The sequence below is a fragment of the Larimichthys crocea genome, chromosome XX (genome assembly GCF_000972845.2).
Source record: "Larimichthys crocea isolate SSNF chromosome XX, L_crocea_2.0, whole genome shotgun sequence".
Classification (NCBI taxonomy): Eukaryota; Metazoa; Chordata; class Actinopteri; family Sciaenidae; genus Larimichthys; species Larimichthys crocea.
Window position 1 is genome coordinate 7,227,737 of NC_040030.1, and position 24,080 is coordinate 7,251,816.

General features: G+C 42.3%; 3 protein-coding genes across 5 annotated transcripts in view; 2 read left to right on the forward strand and 1 right to left on the reverse strand.

Moving 5' to 3' along the window:
- LOC104928802 (E3 ubiquitin-protein ligase TRIM38) overlaps positions 1 to 24,080 on the forward strand; it is an 899,066-nt gene that overhangs the window by 67,689 nt on the left and 807,297 nt on the right. The gene's annotated exons all lie outside the window — the stretch shown is intronic.
- Positions 1 to 24,080, forward strand: part of tmtc2a (transmembrane O-mannosyltransferase targeting cadherins 2a) — a 58,122-nt gene that overhangs the window by 12,661 nt on the left and 21,381 nt on the right. The window contains exons 1-2 of one of the 3 annotated variants that reach the window (XM_027272181.1): positions 12,101 to 12,218; positions 12,444 to 13,044. In XM_027272181.1, coding sequence (XP_027127982.1) covers positions 12,214 to 12,218; positions 12,444 to 13,044 — 606 coding nt within the window. In that variant the 5' untranslated portion in view covers positions 12,101 to 12,213. Of the gene's footprint in view, positions 1 to 12,100; positions 12,219 to 12,443; positions 13,045 to 21,917; positions 21,963 to 24,080 lie in introns of those variants that run through there. The other 2 variants (XM_027272180.1, XM_027272182.1) reach the window with 2 other exon arrangements.
- Positions 15,397 to 17,326, reverse strand: LOC109141743 (myosin-6). Its single transcript, XM_019273345.2, has one exon. It carries the CDS (start codon positions 16,878 to 16,880, stop codon positions 15,708 to 15,710), a length of 1,173 nt encoding a protein of 390 aa, XP_019128890.2. The 5' UTR covers positions 16,881 to 17,326; the 3' UTR covers positions 15,397 to 15,707.

Here is a 24,080-nt window from a genome sequence, read left to right on the forward strand (position 1 = left end):
AACACCCGCAGGTTTTCTGGAACTAGGCCAGTCGAATTGATTGTAGAAGTAGAAGGTACAATGAATTAAAGAGGTTGGGGAAAAGGGGAAAAGGTACCTGGTGGTAAAAAAAATAAAAAATCACGTGCTGGTGATAGTGAAATAGTCATGCCGGAATTGCAATAACAACCACAGTAACCTTGACAGAATGTGTTTCTGGACATGAATATGGTTGCTCTTTAGTCGGTTTTTCAAAAACAAAACACAAGCCATGTATGATATAGTACAGATATGTTATTATTTTAGTGTCTGTTCACTATATAGTGCCCATATACATGGTGGAATGAAAAAGAAATTGTGTCCATGACATGTAGACTACATTTAGCTAATAATCTCACAATGCAATGCCCTGGCTTTTACAGATTATATAAATTACAGGTGTGCAACTCTGAACCTGTCAGTGATGATGTGAAATAATGATAAATTACTGTGATTCTGATATAGCCATGAACTATATCTGCTACCCATTATGTGCTGTGCTAAGCTGATGTTACTGAAGGGCAGTTAACAAAATCAACAAACCATACCTTTATCGACATATTTTCCCATTTATTGTGTTAAATACAAAAATAATTTATTCCTTACATTTTGTGACATGTGACATTTTCCATTAGCGTAGAGAACTCTAGCCTAGTTTTCTAAAAAGGCACTGCTGGGTCAGACAGATAGCGTATTTTTGTAACATCCCCCACTGTATTCCAAGACACAGCCTGTTGCAGTTTACTCAGAGTTTTGAAATGAAAAAGATAATTACAGATTAAATAGGCCTGTTTAATGTTTCCCTCATTTAAATGACAGTTGGAATGGAAAAATAAAAACCCTGTTTCTCATTTTGTATGCTAATGCGAGCCAGGCAATTATCATACAACCCCCCCCCCCCCCCCCCCCCCCATAAAAGCATCATTCTGCATACATTCCTGGAGAAACTATAACGCATCTGCAGCGGCGAGCTGGGATACAGCAACATCTGTCTGGCATTTTAAATCATATCCCCAGCCTGCACACAGCCGTGATTCATGTATTGTTTGGCTAACTCAGAGAGCGGCATACCGTCCGTTTTTAAATCAAGCATCACATTTATCATTGTGGATGCAGGCGACTCAGGGAGGCCACCCTAATTACCCGTCCACAGTCAGACACTGTAATCAACTGTCGAGACCGTGCTGGATGCAGAATTTGGACAGGCTGATTGGCTGCTCATTTGTTTTCTTGTAACATGCTGGAGGCGGTTTTCTGCTTGGATGGAGGGTGTTAAAGTTGGCCACTATTTCACTGATAAGAGCTGGATGTGTGGGAAAGCCAAGGATTTTAGAAACCCTATAAAACTCTCAGTGTGCAGTGCTCCTGGACATTGGCTCATTTAAATGTGTTTCTCACTGTGATTGCTGTTGGGCACAATACCATACTGGAGGCATATGGCATATTTATTAGGTGAGATGTTTTAAGATACCCATGAATTTCACATTAAGAGCTCCTACCTTAATGTATAAGGGAGAAACAAAATTGTATGCAAGAAAGAAACTTCCTGGTGGTCTTTGGGGTGTTCATGGAGGTGTGAAATTGCAGTCTTAAGTGTTTTTCAATTTCATTACATTCACATATTTAGCTTTTTTCTAACAGGATGTGGCAGATGTGCTTGAAGCTTGCTAAACAACCTGCTGGACAAACAGCTTCTTGTAAAGATAAGTTGTCATGTTCATCATTCTGTATAAAACAGCTTTTTGTGTCATGAGTTTTGACCCCCTTAAACCCCAACCCAGTCTTTCCTTTCACTGCCTCCGCTGTATATTTATACCCTGGGGGAGAGTAAAGCATTAGTTTTATTAGCCATTGATTTCCCATATCCTCTCCCCCTGGTGAGGCAGAGGATTCATCACGGTCTTTTATTGACACCATCACTCAGGGAACACCACGGTGGGCTCGGCATCCCCCCCTTTTTTTTTTAGCTGAGGTGGCAGTGGTGGCATTGTCAGCTCACCTCTATTTCGTGCGACCGGCTAATGGAAAGTGATCAATCAATCACTTCGATGGAGATAAAGGGCCGGCAATCAGTGTGCTGAAAAATAGATGAAGGAGTCGCACTCTCAGTGATTGGGTTCATCATTTTTTAACCACTAGAAATGTAGTGTATTTTATCTGTGTTCGGCTCTAATGGCGGTTGACACTTGTGAGGTGTTAATCTAAATTTTAATTTCAGGTGATCAGACAAAATAATGATGGATGGATAGACTCTCATGTCTGACTGGAAGTATGAAGCTCGAGGAGGGGCCGGTTAATCCACAACGTTCAGTTTGTTTACTTCTGTTTGTGTACAAATTAAACAAATAGGATATAGTGCTTTAATTAATTAGTGTTAGTAGTAGTAGTACTTGTTGCTTTTCCGACTAATATCCTGTAAACAGCTTGTAGTGAGACATTATTTTATTATATAAATAGCATAGATATTATTTATTTACCAGTCTGTATATATTTGCAAGTCATGGTCTATTTCAGTACAGCATCCCTGTTACGTGCAATTAGTCGACCCTGGCCTATTTGGAGTTAGTTGTTGCTGCTAATCAGGAAACCGGCTTCACAGGGGACATGAAAGCAAGTCCTTGGCCTGACAAAAGAGGGAGAGCCAACTTCCTGACGCTTTACTCAGACTGTGACAGCTTCTTTGAAGCAGAGAGCCCCCGGAAGAAATCTGTTTTCTTCTGATTGGCTGCTCGGACAGACCAAGGATGTTGAGGAGACTTTATCTTAATCAGGTATGAGTTGAATGTTGGGCCGGGCTTGATGATGAAACAGCTGTTACTTCTGTGATGGGGAGTAGCTATTCCAAAGTCTTTTGATCATGCAAATTAAATTTGTGAATATAGAGGCCAAATATTGATACGAGTGGAACATAATGTTTTTAGTTCTCCTCAGTTTTCTATCAAGTTGAAAAATTGGAGCGTTACGTGCGTGTTAGTCGTGTTAAAGCAGTATTTACATCCCTGGTGCACAGGCTGTTCTAGGGATGTAAACAAAGACAAATATTTGCGTGAGATAGCAGATAGCCACTTTGGGTCGTACGTGCATGAACACATGTACATGTACATGTGTGTACTTTGGTACTTTACTTTGGATTACAGCCAATGTGAATTGATGGGGTCACTTCATGAGGATGCAGTTTTTCAGCCTGAGTCAGATTCTTCTCATTCTTTGAAATGTTTGTGCAAGTTTTGTATATTTACCACAGCGGGAACGTCAGCTAACTTAATGCGCATTTGCTCAACAAGCATAAACATATATTGAATGCATGGAAAATGAGACTGCTGTGTGTAATGTGTTCTCTGCATGAAGAGTTAGAATAAGTAATTTATCTGGCCTTTTCATTCCACCAAACTTTTTGATGGTTATTCTGCACCCTTGGGAAGAATGCTGGGAGCTGCACGATGGGCTATTTTTAATCAATGGAAAGATAGATCCAGTGAACTGAGCAGGAGAAGGGGGAAAAAAAGTAGGTTAGTGCTTTGAATACAAAGTAAGTTTCATCCTCTGTGTTTCAGGTTTATTTTCAGTAATATATTAATAAAAAAAGATGAAAATCTAGTCATATTTTTTCCTTTTTTTTCCCCCTGCATGTCATCAATGCCCACTTAATGCAGAACGCCATCCAGCAGCAGTTTATCACTGTTCACAAGTGATGGAAAGAAACAAATAATTGTGTCTGTGCTGGACGTGAAAACCTGCCAAATTAACGTCAAATTCTGTCTTGCGCGCCGGGAAAAGGGAAGAGTCTCTGCAGGGCGAAGCATAAATCTTTCACAAGTAGGGCACTGGCAGTATGACAGAGCTTTTATGAATGCTATCTGGACATTTATACATTTTTCCTCTCCTTCCATATTCGTGCCAGTGTGGCGTGGGACAGAGTGTGGGAAAGTAGTGGTGCCACTTCTAGTCTAGGGGTATTGTTCTGCCAGTGGTGTCGGTGACGTATGATGTTTGGACACACCCTTAATGCTCACTTCCTGACCCGTCAGCCTACAGATATACAAACTAAACAAAAAAATGAATGATCGCATAAAGATCTTTGTGTATTGTCTGATTTATACTGTAAAAGAATCGTAGACCTAGTGTCTTCCTCCTCCCCCCTCAACGTCTTAACTCTTCATCACCATCTCCTCGTTTGCCTGCCGCCGCGCTCTGGCCACATACTGACAGGATTATAGCAGCTGATAATCAGCCAATGAATGAATCACTCAGGCACAGCCAGCGAGTGGAATGGCTTTACGCATGAGCGTTCAACCTTGAGCTGTGATGGATGGGTAGGTACCTCTAGGATTAAAAAACGAAAACGGAGACCAGATCACCATCTCCACATGTTTATTTGCCTCTTGCGGTGCAGTACAATACGCTCCCCCGCTGGAGTGACCGTTGAGGTGATATTTAGGGGATTTTTTAAAATCCTCAAACAGCTGCGGCGTTCGCTGGGAACAAAGCCACGCGCTGTGTTTTCCTGCCAACTGTAACGCCACATGGAATGAGGGACGCTTTCATATAGATTACATATGGTGTCATTCTACATGTGCGATATGAGTGTGGAGCCTTGAATGCACCCCCCCACATACACACACACACATAACACTCAACCTTTAATCAGATTAGTCATTGACCCCCGACCTCTGTGCATGTCTCAGACTCTCCATGCACTTTATGATCACAGTCTAATCCTGTTAGTATTGGATTAACGCAGAGGTGATCTGGACCCTGACACCCACCCACACATACAAGCTCTCTTTAATGCACTGCCCCTTATCCAACTGCCAGGGCACGTGAGACAGCATCCAAATGAAGATGAAATCAATAATTGGTAGTGGATGCGGTGAGAGCCTCGCCTTTTAATGCAAATTGCTTTGAGGACTCAGAAAAACTTGATGTCCAAATCAATTCGGTTCGATTTATTGTCAGTAAATTATCAAACATTTGTTCGTGACTAAATCAGGATGAGTGACTGGAAGCATAATTAACACTTTCTTACAGATTAGCAGGGATAAACCGAGGGAATATACCGATAGGTGGCCTTAACTGACTTACTTCAACACATTCTGTATTTATTTGTATGATCTTTTTGCAGTTCTGTGACAATAAGGCTGCGTAACAGTTATTTTCATCAATCAATCAATTTGCAGACTTTTTGATTCAAGAAAACATTAGACATCACCAATACCGACCAGTAGTGGTGGGCAGATCTATCTAAAATGTCCATAGTACCAGTAACCAACGTTGGTATCGGTGTTCATTAATACTTGTGTGATGAGATCGATACCTAAGTTTCAGTTTCTCTTCTCTACGTTCAGTACACATATCCCGTTACAGCATGGTGGCAATACTGACCCTGTATTTACTGTACTTGGTATCAGTACTGTACATTGGAGAGGCTGGAATTAAATATTTGATGTACAGGCCATGACATTATGCTGTTTTGGACAAAATTATGAGAGAAATGATGAAATCTTTGGTCAGCAGACCAAAGCAGCGGTGCTAGATTGCAGTGTGTTACATTGACTTAGATTTATATATTATTTACTGACAGTGACAGTAAAGCTAGACAGGAAACTCAAACAGTCAATGTAAATGGCCTTCAGGATTAAGTCTGTGACTTTTACCGATTTGTCGTTACTATTTAACAACAAAATGGGTGAATACGTCTTGATCCAGGCATATTTTCACATGTTTAATCACGCTGCTCTTTAGTGACTCCACCTCCAACACGTTTCCCTCTGTGCTGCTGTGATACGGTTTTGTTTTGTCCCTTCTGTACGGAGGCTTTTCTTTCCTCTCGTGGAGTCTTAATCATCGGTGCTCCTGTTACTCCTGCACAAAGCCGGCAGCATCAGTGGCCGTGTTTACTTCAGCGGTGCGCCAGCTCTAGATTAGCACTGTGTGAATGGGCCACAGCTCACTGTCTGCGCGCTTAATTAACACTCAGATTGCTCATAAGGAGATGGAAATTTAATAGATTTCAGCCGGAAAAGGGGGGGGTGCTGAAAGGGGCTTTGTACCAGAGTAGACGAGTTTGGAAAGGACAAAAGTAAAAGGTGACAAGTTAGGGAAGTAAGATGGATGAAATGATATTCAGTGCTAAAGTACTAGAAATTATGATAAAGGACAGGCAGACATAATGGCAGCAAGTGAAAGAGGAGAAGAGTGAACAAAGAGGTGATGATATCCATGAAATAATGCCCAAGCCAGGATCCATTAACATCATGCTGTTTTCATCGTGATTGGCTAATCCGTCTCATTACAGTCGTCAGGATGCAGGAAGATGCACACTGCTACAAAAGGTCGTAATGCAGCCAGTTGTGATTATGTAGTGATGGCAGTGTATACTGCAGATGTTTATTGGAGTGGAGTGGTCAGCGCACATGCTGCAGACAGACAGGCTGGATGAGAGCCCAAATATTTAAAAGAAACTCAAGTGTGGTGTTTTGCAACGCAGTTAATGTTGCCGTTCTTTTATTGGAGCACGCAAAACACGTTTAAACAAAAGGTGGGTTCATTTAGTCAGACCACAGAGAGAGGAATGTACTGTAGTTCGCAAACTTGTCATCTTAAATCTATAAACTGAACTTTACGAGGACACATTTAAGGAAACAAGTCTTTTTACAGGATACAATTTCTGACTCTGGGTCCCTCAATGTCTCCTCTGCAACCACACTCAAGAGTATAATACGTAATAAAATATATATCCACTAGGGATTTTATTTATTTTGTTTTACTGGTATTATGATTTTGTTGAACACGTTTAGAGACCAAGAACAGTCTAAACAGTTTACTGACAAAACCAGAGGCAATGGTGCGGAGGCAGGTGGAGGTCTGCTAGTGAGGGAAATCCAGAAAGGTGCACGGCTGGTGTTGGCAAAATTACAGGAACTGGAGCGATGACGAGTCAGAACTAGACGCAGCTGGTGAGTTGCTGACAGACATCTTCAGACAGTGGGAGATGACGGTCAACAGAAGTCGGAGAAATTAGTTTTTGAGTACGCAATGGAGACAGAACGACATGGCAGAGGTAAGTTTTTGAGTACGCAATGGAGACAGAACGACATGGCAGAGGTAAATGGTTTAATATAGACTTTTTACTACAGATTCTTTTTTTTTAATGGTTCAATGTGGTGTTTTTTTTCACCACCAGTATATTTACGAGCAGTTCCTCAGTTTCTTGACGTGGATACTAGGGCTGCCACAAACGATTATTTTGATAGTCGACTAATCACTGATTATTTTTTGATTAGTCGACTAATCGGATCATAGGTAAATTACCTGTCCCAAAGAGGGGCGTGTGGGCGGGCGCTGTAAAGCTTGCGGATGGAGCCGTGAGCCACTTTCGCTCCCGAGTCTTTCCATGCCGACCCAAAGCCGCCGCGGAGGAAATGCGCCCGATGCGTCGACTACTAAATTAGTTGTCGACGATTTTGGTCGTCGACGTAATCGTGACTAATCGACTAATCGTGGCAGCCCTACGTTTTGGTGAGAAGCACCAACAAAAACAAACCAAAAAAACCTTTAATATTGAGAAGATTTTTCAACTTCAGCTAACTATTTTTACCAGAGGATAACACAGTTTATGTGTCGGTGACAGGGTAAAAATCATAGATGGAAACCTGCACATTTTTTAGTCCTTTGTGCTGAACACAGAAACTGAAAATACAGAATTTAAAGAGTGTCCTGACAGAATAGTGTGTGCCGACTGTTTTTAGATTTGCTGCACAATAAACACTACAAACTCTTGGATGATGCAATGATTTCCACACTGAATCATGGTCTGTTCCTCTCTTTGTCCACGCCTACTCCTTTGTGACTGATAGTATAATAATGAATAGTGGCTTTTTACTGGGATTCTCCAAATCAGCTTATAAAAAATGTCGGCCCCTTATTTATTTTTTATTTTTTTGCACATTCAATGTATGTCCGCCTGCCCCTGCCCCTAAAAGAGGCCCATAGTGTGCGTCTAGTAGGCAGCCACAGCACATGAAAAAGCAAATTACTGGTGGTGAGATCACCGCTGGGGAGGTGGTGGGGTGTCGCATTTGCATATTGAAAAGACACATACCCAAACACTGAAAGACAGCCAATTTTCTCTTCACTAAAAAGCAGTGGACAGGTGAAAGAAGACCTTAACCTATTACAGAAAAAAAAGAAAATCCTCACCCCTTCCTGCTAATGTCTCTTTTCACTCCCTGATGGAAATCTCTCCCTCCCCCCCCCACACACACACACACACAAAAAAAAGGAAGAAAATTGAAAAGACCAAACCCGTCCTGTACTTTGAGGATTGTGAATAGAGTGCCCCACAGCCTGCCTGCCTGCCTGCCTGCCCCATATACGGTGACTGAATACAAAAGACCCCCCTCTGTAAGAGCAATCACTCTGGGAGACCACTCTATCTGCACCGCTGCAGCGACCGGTCTCAATGAAGCCATCAGCACAGGCTGTGCTGTCACGCACTCTCACACATGTGCACACACTTCACAAACACAAAGAGCAGACACCTTTGCATGTAGCCATATATTCATTTATCCCTTTAAGGCACACAAACACACACACACACACACACAAACACACACACACACACACACACACACACCGCATCAGTACTTTCAACCATTTCCCAACAACCCCTCACAGCTAATGCATTCTTTTCATCCTCCAGTGGCGGGCAGGAACAGGGAGGGAGATGAGTGGTTGGCACTGATTTGAATATTTAAATTATTTATCACCAGTGAGCTTTGAGCTCCAAACCCATGGCGAGGGACACGAGGGAGCTGGGTGAGGGTGAAACCGGCCATGCTCGGGTTTAATAGTGTGCTGTTATTACCCTGGAGGGAACAGGACGAGTAGAAAAACATGGACACAATTGCTGTTTTTGGTGGACATGTTACTTACTCTGTTTCAGACGTGAATCAATAAAGGTTTCAGTTGCTAATCATTACATTTGAGTATACGTTTATTGTCCTCCCGCCATCATATCATATTCAGCACAGCTGGGACTGTAAAACGTCATCAATAATAGCTCACCGTGGAACTACAATATAAAAGGAAGTAAACTGAGTGATGTAATGCATCGGGTTCTTAGAAATATCGGACAAGGGAGAGTTTCACTTTGGCTTGTTTCAACTCGGAGCCTGAGAAACACACTTGCTTTTGCTTTTCCCTGACGGAGAACAATCCTGGGAAATGGTGGAATTTACTATATAGCTCACACGATGACAGGGCTGTAGGCTTGGAGGAAAAAACATTAGAGTTTGGATTAACACATTGAGCAATTTATCACCCTGACACCGGATTTTGGGGCTCTAATGTGCCATTTGTGCCTTTTTAATTTTTCTCTCTCTCCTTAAACTCATTGTTGATTTCCTTTTTACCGTTCCTGCTCATGCTGTGTGCAGATTGGCAGCTCAAACTCCCTCGTTTTCTCCCTCCCTTTTTTCTTTATGCGCTCTCTGCACCAAGTTACAATCTCCAGACAAAGGAAGTCCTCGGCTGGCCCCCCCATGTCGCTGTCCCCTTTTCCTCCTCTGGTGCGCTGTGCACAAACACAGAAACAGCGCTACAATAAGATTTCCATTACGCCAGTGTGATCAAATCTTGGAAACACAACGTTTAGAACATTTAATCTTACGTCGCAGTTTTCATATAAGCCACATGAAAATACACAATGTGGCCTGGTTTAAAAGAAATCAGCATGTGTCGTCCTTAGAGGACAGGACAAGGTGTTAGCACTCGTGCTTGTTGTCCTTCCCACCTTGTTATTGGCACACAGCAGTAGATCTGTTCTTTTGAATTAAACTGTCACTTCTGCAGGACACAGGTCACGTGTTCACTTATACTCAAGGTTTCTTTTATACATTTATTATTAGGGATGATTTAAAACAAGATTTTCTATGTTTGATCCAGTACTTTAGGCAGTTATAGGTTCTTGTTACGTGGCATTGTCTACTGCTGAAAAAGCCCCTTTTCCAAAAAAATATAAGATGCATTAGTGATGCTTGACATTGCATCAGGTTATTATGATCTTCTATCAATCTGACTGTGAAGCCTATGGATTTAAGTTTATTTAGAGTTCTTATTGTGCATTTAGTTTGTTTTAATTAAAGTTTTAACTTGTACTTGAACACTTAAGTTTTCAAACGCCTTTTAATTAATTGTCACATCTACCTTAGTCAGTCACAGAGGAGCAAACGCATATCATCATGTCTAATTTGTGGTGTCTCGCTGGTAGTGGACCCAAAAATGCAGAGGAGCAGAGTTTGCCAAATAAGCAGCCGTTTATTAGACCACGGGAAAAAGGGGCAGGGGGGTGCCACGGGCGCCAGGAAGGCAGCAGGGGCAGGGGAGCTCACGGGGGGAGCTTGAGCCGGGGACGAGGTAGGGAGAGGCCGTCGAGGGGTTTAGGCTGGGGCGGACTGGTGCAGAAGCCTGGTGGTGAGGAGGGCGAAGAGCTGGAGTCTGGAGACAGAAATAAAAGTCAATACTCAGATAAATCTTAGTTTACAAAGTCTTATGAGGAGCCTGGTTGATCTACCACGACGCGGTGACAATCTGGCAGCAGCATGCAGGAGGCCAGCCTCTAAATACTGCTCGAGATGACGATCAGCTTCAGGTGTGTGCAGACAGCTCCACAGCACCACACCCATCCCTGTAATGAGAGCACCTGGAGCCCAACCCCCAGCCTAGACACCACATAATTTGGCCTAATATTTATGAGGTGGGAACACAAAGAGGAAAAGTGGCTTTCAGTTTGTGAGAGTACTTCCTCTTGTTCCATAGTTCTGAATGTTTTAGTGGAAGTTTTTGGTTGAGAAGTGGCTATTGTATGAGCCTTTTGCTTAAAAAGAAAAATATTGATTCATTTCCACCTTGAACCCGGTCCACTTTTTCTTTGTTCTGTCAGTGTTCTAGCCTTATTTTCATCCAGCACACTGAATAGCTTCAGGAAAGTAGAAAATACAACATTTGGGTTTGGTGTAATTGTAATGCTTTCTGAATCACATTGCATTCTGCGGACGCTCGCGTGCTTCCAGAGGCTGAAACACATCCATCCATCTTTCACTTCCCTGAGCCACAAATTTGAATAATAAGAAATATAGGTACGAGCAGATGGTGTTAAGTAGTCTGATACCGGCTGGAAAGTCATATGAGATCATTTGTTTCAGTCGTTAGTGAAATAAGTAATTACACATTGATCTCACAAATCCATCCATCCATTATCTGTAACCGCTTATTCTCATCATGGTCACGATGGGGCTGGAGCCAGCTGACTTTGGGAGATGTGGGGATGATCTTACGATTTAAGAATATGTCCTCAGTCCTCAAGTCTGGTGCTTGCTTGTTAGGTGGCATTGCATGCAGCTGAGTGCAGTTTATTTAAAGCCCTGAAACCACAGCGTTGTTTTCCACTCAGCAGACTCAGTGACATACTTTTTCCAGGCATCATGTCTCTTAATCTCGAAAATAAACTGACATTTAGTGACTTTAATCCTGTGGCTATTTAACAGATTCAAACAGTCAGTATTGTATCACTAGCTCTAATCTCCAGGTAGATGTTTACAGTGTACAGGAAACACTGCTTTGTGACTGGTTTCCTTTTTTTTTGCTTTGTTTTGTTTGTGTCTTCTCCCCGCCATCTGCTTTCGGCAGGCTGCCTAGACTCACTAAAATAACATTTAGATATTTTTATCATTGGCAGCCGCTGATATGATATCTATACCAACTTTACCCCTGATGAACACTGTATATCTTGTGGGAGATTCTCCCACTCTGTGCAGTTGTTGTAGCCGCCATTCATCACTCCTAATCCCTGTGGTGAACCTCATTTGTTGCAGTCTGTGAGCATACACGAATGGAGCTCGTGTTCCCAGTAATGATCCTCTAATTATGGAGAATCCACAGCAGCCTTGTGGGTGTGAAACCACCTGCCCATGTGTTTGTGTGTGGGTATGTGTGTGTGTGTGTGTGCAGGCAGGTACCTGTGACTTACGTACATGCAGTGTGTGTGTGTGTGTGTGTGTGTGTTCGAGCAATAATGCTGTGTTTTTAATCGCACGCTCTGTGGCCTGTTTATTACATTTGTCTATTAAATTTCACTTATGACCGCACCATCAGCGATGTGGAAAACATCTTATTGCACATGAGACACGTGCTGACATGAGGCATGTGTCTCACAGGGGGTCAAATTTATTTACTTTGTTACAAGTGTTGAGAACAAATGATTTATTCATACGTATATGTTAAAATACTTAGTTTCATAATGTTTTCAAATCATTTCACTGCATCAGCTGTAACAACAACAATATGATCGTGTTGCATTCGCAGCCTGCTTCTGCCGCCAGAAAAAGGCAGTAATTCAATTATTTATTTCTTCTGCTCCTTTTTAGCCGAGCCATCAAGACCAACCAGGACCTTCTTCCTGAGACTCCGTGGACCAACATCCTGTACGACGACTTCTGGGGCACCTTGCTCACCCACAGCGGCAGCCACAAGTCCTTCCGTCCACTCTGCACCCTCTCCTTCCGCCTCAACTACACCCTGCACGGCCTGCGTCCCTGGGGCTACCACCTGCTGAACCTGGTGCTGCACGCTCTGGTCACCGCCCTCTTCACGGCCTTCAGTCGCCCGCTTCTCGGTGGAGGACTGTGGAGCCTGCTGGCTGGCCTACTTTTTGCCTCTCATGCGGTTCACACTGAAGCAGTCGCCGGCGTGGTCGGGAGGGCGGACGTCGGCGCTGCGTTGTTTTTCTTGCTGTCTCTTCTCTGCTATATGAGACACTGCGGACTTCGTAGGGACCCACATGGGACTTTTCAGAGCGGCTCAGTCGCCTCCTGCTGGGGCTGGATGCTGGGAAGCCTTTGGTGTGCAGCGGCCAGTATGCTGTGGAAGGAGCAGGGGGTGACGGTGCTTGCCGTGTCGGCTGTGTATGACCTCTTCGTGTTTCAGAGGCTCCGGTTTCGCCAGGCACTTCTCCTCCTGCTTGGAAAGGTAAATGAATGCATGCCACAGGGACCGGTGTGTTCACTGGCTCTTCCATATCCAGTTTCCTCTTCCTTCCCTCACAGGCAAACCATCATCAAGCCAGCTGTTAATGGTTCCTGTATGGTGGATTAAGTTCTGCGTGTGTACTTAACATGGCAGTGCGTGGAAATTGCGCGCGTCACATGCTGTTTGCTTTTCATTTAGGAGTGTAATTAGGGAGGCTGTCTGTGGGTGCACAGTTGGTGCATGAAAAAGTGAGCTATTCTCGTCTGTCATCCGCTAAGCAGGAAGAAAACTTTCTGCAGAGGGGGAAGTTTTCTGTTTCCTCCACGCTGCAGTAAATAGATGCACATTAATGGGAGGGAGATTAGGATCTCAGCCTCATTATGTGTGTATGTGTGTGTGTGATTGGGAGTGTGCTTCGGGGCAAAGGAGCAGTTGCGCAGGAAAAGCTATTTTCAGGGTGAGTTGTTTTTTTTTTTCTCTCCCCAAATTAAGGTGACAAACGGTATGCGCCGAAAAAACAATAACACATCCTACTCTGGTAAATGATTAGGTCCACTCGTCGAATAGGCTGTCTAAACATACACAAATGTACACACACACTCGCTATGTTTCCTCTGCATGACTCCGTTTTCCCCATCCGAACTCGAGTTATGTGAGGACGACAACCTTGGCGCAGTGACTCATCTGATGATGGGAATCAGTGTTTGACTGGAAAAGCTCCGCTCACAGGCCCTCTACATTTGATTAGAGAAACTGCTCCTTAGCTAACATGATGGCCCTCATAAAATTCATAACTGCCGTAATAAAAAGTCCCCTTGGGTTTACTGAGCAAGGACAGTCTGGCTCTCATTGGTGTGTGTGTGTGTGTGATTCTTTTTATAGTGATTTCTTCTTGAGGAAACATCTATAAATACCTCTGTTTGTTGCAAGGTTTGTAATGTAACCTTGTGTAGTACATCACAAACGTCCTCTCTGTCGTACACAAACTTCAGCCTCGTCCGTGTCTTATTCACGCAGCCAGCATCCAAATGAAAACATGTTCCCCCCCCTACGACTGTGTGAGGCTTTACTGTACCTATGGGGCAGCTTCTCCAGTAGTCGTTTCTGGCAGAATGATAACCCTCAACTGTTATTAGAGGGCTTGCGGTGAGCAGTCCGGAGAGATCAGAGAGGAGAGAAATATGATGTTTTTTCTTCGCAGTGTTTGGCAGGGGCTGACTCCTGCGTGTGTGCTTCGGCGACTGATAGACCTTAGCAGATGCAAAACAACACCTGTCTTTCAAATTGTACCCAGCCATCTATTAAAGCTGCTTTAATCGTGTTAGAGTAGCTACGCAGCAGGAAAAAGGATGTAACTCATTTGCAGATGACGAGGCAGGCAAATATATAAATCATAAACGCAAACCTGAGACGAGACGAGAGGGAGGAAAAACTAACAACGTGATGCAATATTACATCACAAACCATGACTGAACCTGTTAAAATCAACTCTTTGTAGCTTTTAAAAAAAAAGATTTCACTGTCTGGGTGGATCAAATATTCATAGTCAGATGATTCCACTGTATCTTTAAAAGCTAAATCAGGTTTCATTTAATCAAAAAGAACGCTTAAGGTTGGGGAAATGATTCTACAAAGGAAATGGGGAATTAAAAACTAAATAAATAAAAAGAAAAGGAAGACAAAGTTACTAAACCAATCCAAAAAGGAACTGAGATACTGTGTTATTGGTAAATTAGGTGGAGTAACATATTTCTAGTCTCTCAAGTCTCTTACAACTTAGGGATGAAGATAGCTTGGTAAAAGTTTGCAAAAACACCAATAAAATATATTTCAACGGGAGCTGTGAGGAGACCGTCTAGCACGCTTGCATGCTTCACAAAGTGTAATTTTGACCTCATACTGGTACACACACCTCCACGAACAATTGTAGTATATAGTGCCCATATCATAAAATAATGACAAATAATGACAACTTGATGCCTGAGATGGAAAAATAAGAATACACTTTTGTTTTTTAGATTTGTATATAAATGTTGGACAACTTTGGATATTTTTACATGTTTTTGTACCTTTGTCACATTTAGAAAGAAATTCACATTATGTCGAAATAGCCTAGATTTCACTCTTATATTAGTTTCTTTCACTTAAAATGAACTTTTATCTTGAATTTGTGTTTACATGAATACACTGTACACTGACCATGATTCAACAGCAGGCTGTTATATCTCATTAGTATCTCGGATCAACTGTGAACTCACTGACATGAGAAGTGATCAGTGCTTATACAGACGTTTAAAATGACACCTGACAACAGACTAACAAGCAAACATATATGTTGGTTTTTTTTTTTTCTAATTTATTTGTTTTTGTTTTTTTCAAAGTCTTTTGACAGTGGGAGCCGGAGCACCCGGTGAGAACCCACGTAAAGTTTTTTTGTTTCGCCCAGAAGTGAAGATCATTTCTGTGGCTCAACGTCTTTTTATTAAATCGTGGGAGCCGGAGCACCCGGTGAGAACCCACGCAGACACGTAGATGACATGTGCCAGTTTTTTTCTGTTTTTTGACCCAGACTCAGATCAGGAACAGGTGGTATGGATGTCTGTACATAAGAATGTTGATAATGTAAGACGCTGTTTCTGATCGGTGAACTGTGAATCTGGGCGTTAAAACAGATTCCACCACCTCCTCCTCTTCTTCTTCAGTTTTTCAGTGGCATAGGTGTGGAGGCCTTTGATGTGGGTATCCATGATTTCTTTGTTTTCCTCCCACTCCTGCTCCTTGCACTGCAGAGTCTCCTTCAGTGTTTCAGTGGTTTGAATGAGGGATGATCTCTCCTTCTGCCACTCCATGCGCTCGCTTTCAAACTGCTTCTCGATTCTCTCTTGAGCAGCCACAAGGTTGTTGTTTCTCTCCTTTTGTGCGTCGAGCTGGGAAACATAGAAATCTTTAGCCTTCGACATCGTCTCCAGGGAGGAGTTTTTCTGTTCCAGAGAGACTTGCTTAGTCTCGAGCAGACTCTCTGCCTTTTTCAGGGATAAGGAAATCTGCCTGAGCTCCTCCTGTTTGGTTCGGTAAGTAGCCTGGGATTGCGCCGCAGACTTCTTGGCTTCTTCCTTTTGTTTTTTGAAAGCTTGCTCCACCTTGCTCAACTTCTCCTTCTCCTTTTGAGTTCTGGTCCTCTCAAAAGCCAGATCAGCTTCTAACTGTTCGGCTTTTGAGCGAGCCTCGAACTCTGCCGTGTCCTTTTCAAAGAGTAGAATGTTCAGAGAATGAGCTGTCACCACGGTGTTGTGTTCAGCCGTTGCACGCAGCTGTTTCTCCACGCGAAGCTCCAACTTGATCGCCTCCAGTTCATTTCGAAGGGTCTTGTTCTCCTCCCTAACCTTGTTCAGGGTTTCCATTTTATCTTGAAGGGCTTTATTTTCCTCCTTCATCTGGTCCAGTTTCTCTTTCTTTTCACAAGTCTGCTGCTTCAGGTCACGCTGAGTTTCCCGCAGCATGGTACAGATCTTTCCCATCTTGGACCTATGATCATTGGTCTCCTCTAATAACAGTTTATATTTTTCCTGAGCGTCTTTCAGCTGGGCCTTCAGACTGTGCATCTCTCTTTGCATGTCTTTTCTTTCCTGGCTCCAGTTGTTCTTGTTGTTATCTCTCAGTTCCTGCAGATCATTGAGAAACTCTTCCAGTAGGTCTTCCCGGATGTCGATGTTGACCCTACCGTCAGTGGTTTGGGTGATCCTTGCCGTACTGTCCCCCATTTCAGACATGACTTGTTCCTCCAGGGAACTGAGGTAGAAGTTCAATGTACGGCTGCTGGTTGAGTCGAAATCCATGACGTCTGCTTTTGTTTTCTGATGGATATCAGGGTTTCTTCTCTGTACTTTTCTTGAATTATCCGTTATCCGACTGAAATTGTCTCAACTGGTCGGTGTGTCTATAACTCTCCAACAATCTGAAGTGTTAATGTGAGATCAGGGCTGTTTGTCTCCAACTTATACACAGACTAGAGTTCCATTTGGCCCTTTGATCTGGAGCTGTCATGTGATGTCTTGTTGCTATGGATACCATTTTGTTTACGCCCCTCCCTTTTTCTTTTTTTTTTATTAATTTGAATTTGAATATATACAATAACAACATTCCAAAATAACAGGGTACAACCATCACACTGTCAACCACAGCAGATGGTATGTTAGGGGAAATCTCACCAACAGTTTGCTTTCCGACCACCTTTCACTAATTGAGTGGAATGAATGGCTCGCAAAGAAACACTGTGAGGGTGCATTTGGCAGACTGATTCAAGACATTTCCAAAAAAAAAAAATACAAGTAGTCATATGCAACAGTTGTACAGTTACAATATGTTGGGAAGTTGCAATAAATATAAATGCAATATGTTCTATATCCCTTTGTGCTGTGTCTCTCCTTGGTCTGTTAAGAGTCTTGAGGCATTGTCAGCCTTTAAATCTCATTCATAAATGCTTTATAAGGTATAGTGCCCACTTTAGATGAGCTCACACAAAATACTTAATTAACGAGTAGTAAGTGCTTTGGAACTGCATGAATTCATGAATTCCTGCATTAATAACTGTTTATAGGTCATCCATTGGAAATCGAATTTGTGAGTTTATTTATTTATTAATTAAATATTTACTACTGTGCTTATCAATGATGAGTAAAACATTCGTAACTGTGTTTATAAACTGCATACTGAGTATTCATGCGTTTATAAATGATCAATTCAGTATTTATTCATGCTCAATGCTTAATAGTGTGTGCTCAGTACCCAGTTTTTTATATATAAACCGTAAATGGACTGTACTTATATATAGTGTTTTTCTAGTCTTCAGACCACTCAGTGCGCTTTTACACTACATATCTCAGTCACACATTCATACACTGACGGCATCGGCTGCCATGCAAGGTGCCAACTGCTCATCAGTTCGCCAGCTAATCATTGACACACATTCACACACCAGTGGCACAGCCTTCGGGAGCAATTTGGGGTTCAGTATCTTGCCCAAGGACACTTGCCAGGATCTGGATCTGGTTAGTGGACACCATGCTCTACCTCCTGAGCCACAGCCGCCCGATATACAACTGTCCATTTGTTTGATCGTCCACCTTTTGATCAACAACAAAAAAGGAGGAAACAGAAAATACATTTTTAAGAAAAAGATACATGATTGTACCAACATTGTGCATTGCCTTCTTTTCTAGGCCATTTGAGGCAATGTTAGCAAACATCTCAAGCTTAGACAACCATTCCAAGTTTTGATCATATTGCACCATAATATTTAAAGGTTTTGTTGAGCCATTTCCTGGAAAATTGATACTCTTAAATCATCATAGTATGTAGCGTTCAAAAGAAATTTTCCATTTTCCGCTTCTCAATCTGTTTTCCTCCTGAATATTTTTAAATCTGCCAACCTCTAGTCAGAGGAAGAATACCAGTTCTCAACATTTGAGATCTTCCTCTAGAACACGAGATGTAAAACATGATTCGGAGCAACCTTTATTTAACAGGCATATATGACATATTTATTTCAAATTCTGGGCAAGAATCCACGTTCTGTGGGTTTGAGTAAAGCTTTGGCTGCACAGCATGAGTTTGTACTGACTGACCCACAGGTGAGTTGAGGTTAGGATTGAAGATGTTACACTTGTTGAATCACCCACCTCTCTGACACTGAAATTCTGAATTAAGTGAGAAATCTTTTTCAAATGTATTTGTTGGGATTGTATTGTATCATTAGGCGTGGCTGTTTTTTTCATCTGAAGCTCGTAGACAGAGAGCTGGAAATAAAACCACAACCTGACATCGAGCACAGCTTGTTCCACTCTGTTGCATTACAGTCTAAAAGATTTCATCACCCTCATGCTTGTCAGAAGCCATTATGAAAAATCACATTTCCCTGTGTATTTATCACGCAGGAGAGCAGAGACATCAGCAGCAGCCTCCACCTCTCTGCCCAGACACAATAGCCCTGGCTAGCAGCCCTCTGCCAGCCCGTCAGGTCCTGGTGCCAACCCCCAAGCGCCCCCCCACCTCCCCCGCCACCGCTCAGCACATCTGGCTCGTTTATCACTCTGGCAATGCCCTCCTCTGCTACTCCAGTCACGGTTATCTTGGCAGGGAGCTCGTTATGTGCCGGGGCCAGCCACAGGGGCAGTCGTTTCCTTGATTATGAGCCAGACATCTCAGGATGCATGGGAACACAAAAGGGGATATCGAGAGAGAATAAGCGAAGGAGAGGGAAAGTATGCCCTCACTTCCTTTCCTTTATCTGTTCTTGGTCTTTCTCACCCACTGTGTCCTAAAAGCATTTTGGGAATGAACAACCTGGCTTCTCCTGCATCATTCTGCTACTAAAGCGTAGAGAGTAGCTAAATTGATTGAATTGGATGGTGGACTGAGAGGAACAAAGCAGCATTTGGTATTTTCTATGCAATCAAAAAATGTTCCATTTCTTTAACAACGAAGCAAAAGATTGAAAAATCCCCCACCATCACATTATCTGACCGCAGCCTCGCAGCAGCCACAAACAATGAGGAAATGCAAATCAGCTGCAGTGTAGCACGGGCGACAGATGCGCTTCGGCCAGCACTCCATTTCTCATCCTATTAACTCCCTAATCAGACTGAGATGAGATTTCAAATGAGACGAGGTAGGACTGAGGGAGAGTTAGAAAAGTGATAGATGGAGACAAAGGAAGGTGTGGTGTTAGCATTGCAGCCTATTGAGAAGGCAGAGTGAATCTTGCATGCCAGGATCATAAGAACATAATGTTTTTGTTCTTTCCACTCTCAGTTTGTCAATGACTAAAATAAATGGGTTGATGAATGAGGCTCCAAGCTATAGAAAACGGCCAGGGACATAGCTTTTGTTAGTCATAGGAAAAGTCAGAGGTCTTCTCTGGTAAGACGGAGCTAGACTGTGATTATTTGGCAGGCAGGATAGATTTCATTAAAATATGTTGTTACAGCATTTGCCTGACGGAATAACAAAGACGTCAGTGATTATACCTTTTCAGAAAGGTGTGAAAAACAGGAGGACTTTTTTTCCCCATTGTGTGCACCTGGAGTGAAATGAAAGATGAGAGATAGGATTTTACTTGAGGCACATGGACAATAGAGGGATCTGATCGTGCTCTTGCAATGAAAGTGTTACAGGCTCCTCCTCCTCGTTTGTCTCAATGAGCGCTTCAGGCACGCAGATTAAGTTCAGCGTAACCACCTGACGGCTTGATGAATGTAGTGCCAATTATCTCGTGGCAGAGTCGTTCAGCTGCGAAATGATGCCCTCTGTTGCGAGTTCTGCTACATGCTCTTTGTTTAGCTTGCATTCGTGTGTAATGCCAAAAGTATTGCACGTTCAGACTTTCTGGCACATTTAGACATTGGACCTCGAGCGAGAACATTCTTTTTATTCTTATCCTAAACCTGTCTCTTGAAAAATAACACCCGCTCGTATGAATGTTCCAGGTTGGATTCTGCAGACCATCTTATAACTGCACAAGTGTGCATTGCTCGATTCTAATATTTCGGCTTCTATGCCATTTAAAAATGAGCAGACAAAAACAATTTTAGCAGCAGTTTTTTAGCATTTGGGGAAAAGTAGCTGTCAGCATCTTGTTATTGTGCTACGGTCAATGAAATAAGACGGAATGGTCGAACGATTTTCTTATGCAAAGTGCTCCATGACTAAAATGGAAGGGAGACTGATAGTTGAGAAGTTTTATTTGAACATATTTTACTCCAAAATCATTCCAATTAAGGCATTTATAACTGATACTTGAAACAGGTGTGTTCTTTCTGTGGCAAAATGCAGATTATATGACTGGACCAAGAAAAAAAAAAGCCTAAATATGAAGTGAATGCAACAAATTCTTAGACTTCTGGGGCAGATGGAATAGACATCCCAGGTCAAAAAAGTAAAGCGTAAATGGATCCAAGAAGCAAAGAGGCAAATTGAAATCTGATGAAAAAGCGCAGACACATCCATCTCCTCAACTATGCACATGTAACTTTTACTGTGAGAGCAGTTCCAGCGATTTTAACACATCACACAGAAGGTGCACTACTTGAGTATTGAATGATCTGTATTGGTGAGCCTAAATGAAGAAATCCTTCAATCATAGTCCATAATTTTGATTCATCCATGTGTTTGTATCGATTTATAAAATAAGAATTAGCCAGCAGTGTTAGTTGCTGCAAAGTTATTTTTTGATTTTGGCATTTTTCTCAGCCGCCACATAGTTTCAGGTGCATTGACACTACCCGCTGGGGTACTAGTTTGCATGTAGCATGGGAAAACCAAGACAAATAAAAGATTTGTAATCTAGCCATCGATGACGCATATGTGGCTAAGTGGTATCTGCAATTTGGGTGTGTATTTTATCCAGATACATGACACTTGAAGTAAAAAATGTTAATGGAGCTTTAAATCACTTGAACTTTCCGGTTAAGAACTAATCTGTTAATACGAGTGGCCCATTGTGCTTTTGGACTGGGAACATGCATTGGAGCTGCTCATAATTATCTTCAATGGCGCAGATCACTGATGAAAGTCTTTCAAGTGACTAAGTAAGTATGAAATGGGGCCAGCAAAGCTAAATCAGATGCATGACATCTCATCAATAAACTTTATGTTGTACTAAACCCCCTTTCACACTGATGTCACTATATTTCTCCAACTGGAAGCTGTTTTAAATGTCGAGTTAACACCACCGGTGCCCCTGCTTTGATCAGCTGTCTTACTGGGCAGCGTACGAGGCTTCAACCTGTGACCCATCTCATTACAGGTCTCTGTGCCAGCAGCAGCAGGCCTTTCATGGAGAGAACTATGGGGTAATTAGGTCACTCTATCAAAGTCAACCCTCTCAATGCCAGCCATGGTGCTGCTGTCTGATGACTTGGGTGAGTTGCGCCAAGTCAGCAGAATCCAGAACACATTAGAGAGCTGGAAAAAGAGCTGGATGCATGCCTCATTGTACCTTTCATCACAATTTAGCATGTCACTGGTAATGCATCAAATATGAGCACTGCTGGATGTGTGTTGTGCAAACACAGCGTGTCCAAAACCTTGAAGGCCTTTCCATGCACATGTCAGTGAGAAGGGATTGCTCCACGGTAGGGTGGATGTAGTTCACACCTCAGCTATTTTAAAACTTTCTGATTTCAAAAGTATACTTTTTAATATTTTGATAATCTTAAATAATCTTAATGAAACTTTACTGTTGATGTGATACTTTGAAGTACTGGAGAAATCTATGGTAATTAACGATTACCATCAACCTTCAAGTGTTTCCTAAAAAATTGATTTTAAAGGGTAACAAGTTAACTTTTTAATTTAAATTTCTCAAACAAGTAGAAGAAAGAAATCCCGTGTATGTTCAACCTTCTACGCTGGAAAGAGTTATGAGCCATTTAAATTGGACATGACTTTAACAAGAAAAGTCCGGAAGATTGATCCCCTGCTGTCTTGCGTCAGTCCACAGCAGCTTTAAACAGTGCACATATGAAGTCAGCCGTGTCCCGCTGTTTCTTCAGACATGTGTTCAACACTCTGCACGCTATAGTATCAACAGGCAGACCACACACTTCTGGGATTAATAACATGAGAGCTAATAATGAATGGCACCACTAAAAGATGAAGGCTTTGGGAGCCTAATACTTTATGTTTATGTGCGGAAAGAGGGAGATGGAGGGAATGAGGGAAGGGTTAATTCAGGGAAGAAAGTGGATAAAACACAGAATAAAAAGTAGTAGAGGGGAAAGCCACAGAAATTGACGCTGAATTTCCAAATGAGGATCCAAATTGGAGGAGATACATGGAGGAACGCTAGGTTCAAAGGCTTGGGGGCGAGTGGGATGTTGGTTTGACAGTTGGCAAAGGATTACGCCAGCCAGTCCTCCACGAGTATACACAGATCTCATGAAAGCCAATCAATCATAACTAGAACCAGTTCCTAAAAATTCAAGTTAGACAGCAGGAAAAGTTGAAAATTAGAAGAAAAACAGACACAGGGGATACATCTGGTATTTGTGAGGTTGTTTTTGTTTTTTGATGGTTTATGTTTATTTCTACAGTGATAACAAAAAATCTCTGTACATGTACAGAGGTTACAGAGATCACCCAATGCCGAAAACTTTTCAGGTTAGAAATTTGTAGAGATTTAACAAACACAAAGTCCGGTATAGAAAACTATAATTGGCTATTAGCCACAATAGCTCATCCATGGGGCTTCTTCCTGAGTATACCTTCAGGCCTTCTTAAAACCTACTGATGTCCCTACACATTACTCAAACAGGAGGCTCTTTGAATGTCAAGTTAACACCTTTGGCGTCCTTCCTTTGATCAGCAGGCTTCAACCTGGGAACGATCTCATTACCCTTTTTGTGCCAGCAGACGTTTTATGGAGTAATCTTTTATGGTCGTGCATATGTTGTAGAGATTTGGTAAAATGTGACTCCGGCAAAACAACGGGGAAGAAACACGATCCTCCTAGCCTTTTACATAAAGTTTAATTTTGTGCAAACCTTTAAAAGATATTTGTCTCTGCATCCAGCTGAAAGTAAATACAGCAAGTACCCCTCCAGAATGGCAAACCGTTTTGAAGACCTGATTGAAACCAAGATATCACAAAGCTCCTACGAGGCTGGTCTGTAAAGACAAATTGCTATGATGACTTAATTTAAAAAAAAGGTGATTTAACTTGGTTTAGAGAGAAAAATTGCAATGGAATTAGATTTTGTTTTACTTCTTTACTTACACGGACATATGAACGCAGAAGTTTTCTGGTAGTAGCAGTTTGCCTTGTCAAACACAGGTGTAACTCATAACCTTAATTAGGTGTGCCCTGGTGCTGAGTGTGCTCACTTACTGGCACACTTGAATGTGACAGAGCCGTCGTTAACGTGATTAGTTTCACCTGTGCTTCTCCTGCCAAGCACCATGGGAAAGGTTCAAGAAATGTCCAGAATGTTGGTGTAATCAGAGAACCCACGAGTACCACAAGAGTACACAACGGCTCA

What these genes read in the sequence shown, in the direction of transcription:
- LOC109141743 (XM_019273345.2), bottom strand. Translation starts at nt 16,880, where the DNA reads ATGGATTTCGACTCAACCAGCAGCCGTACATTGAACTTCTACCTCAGT.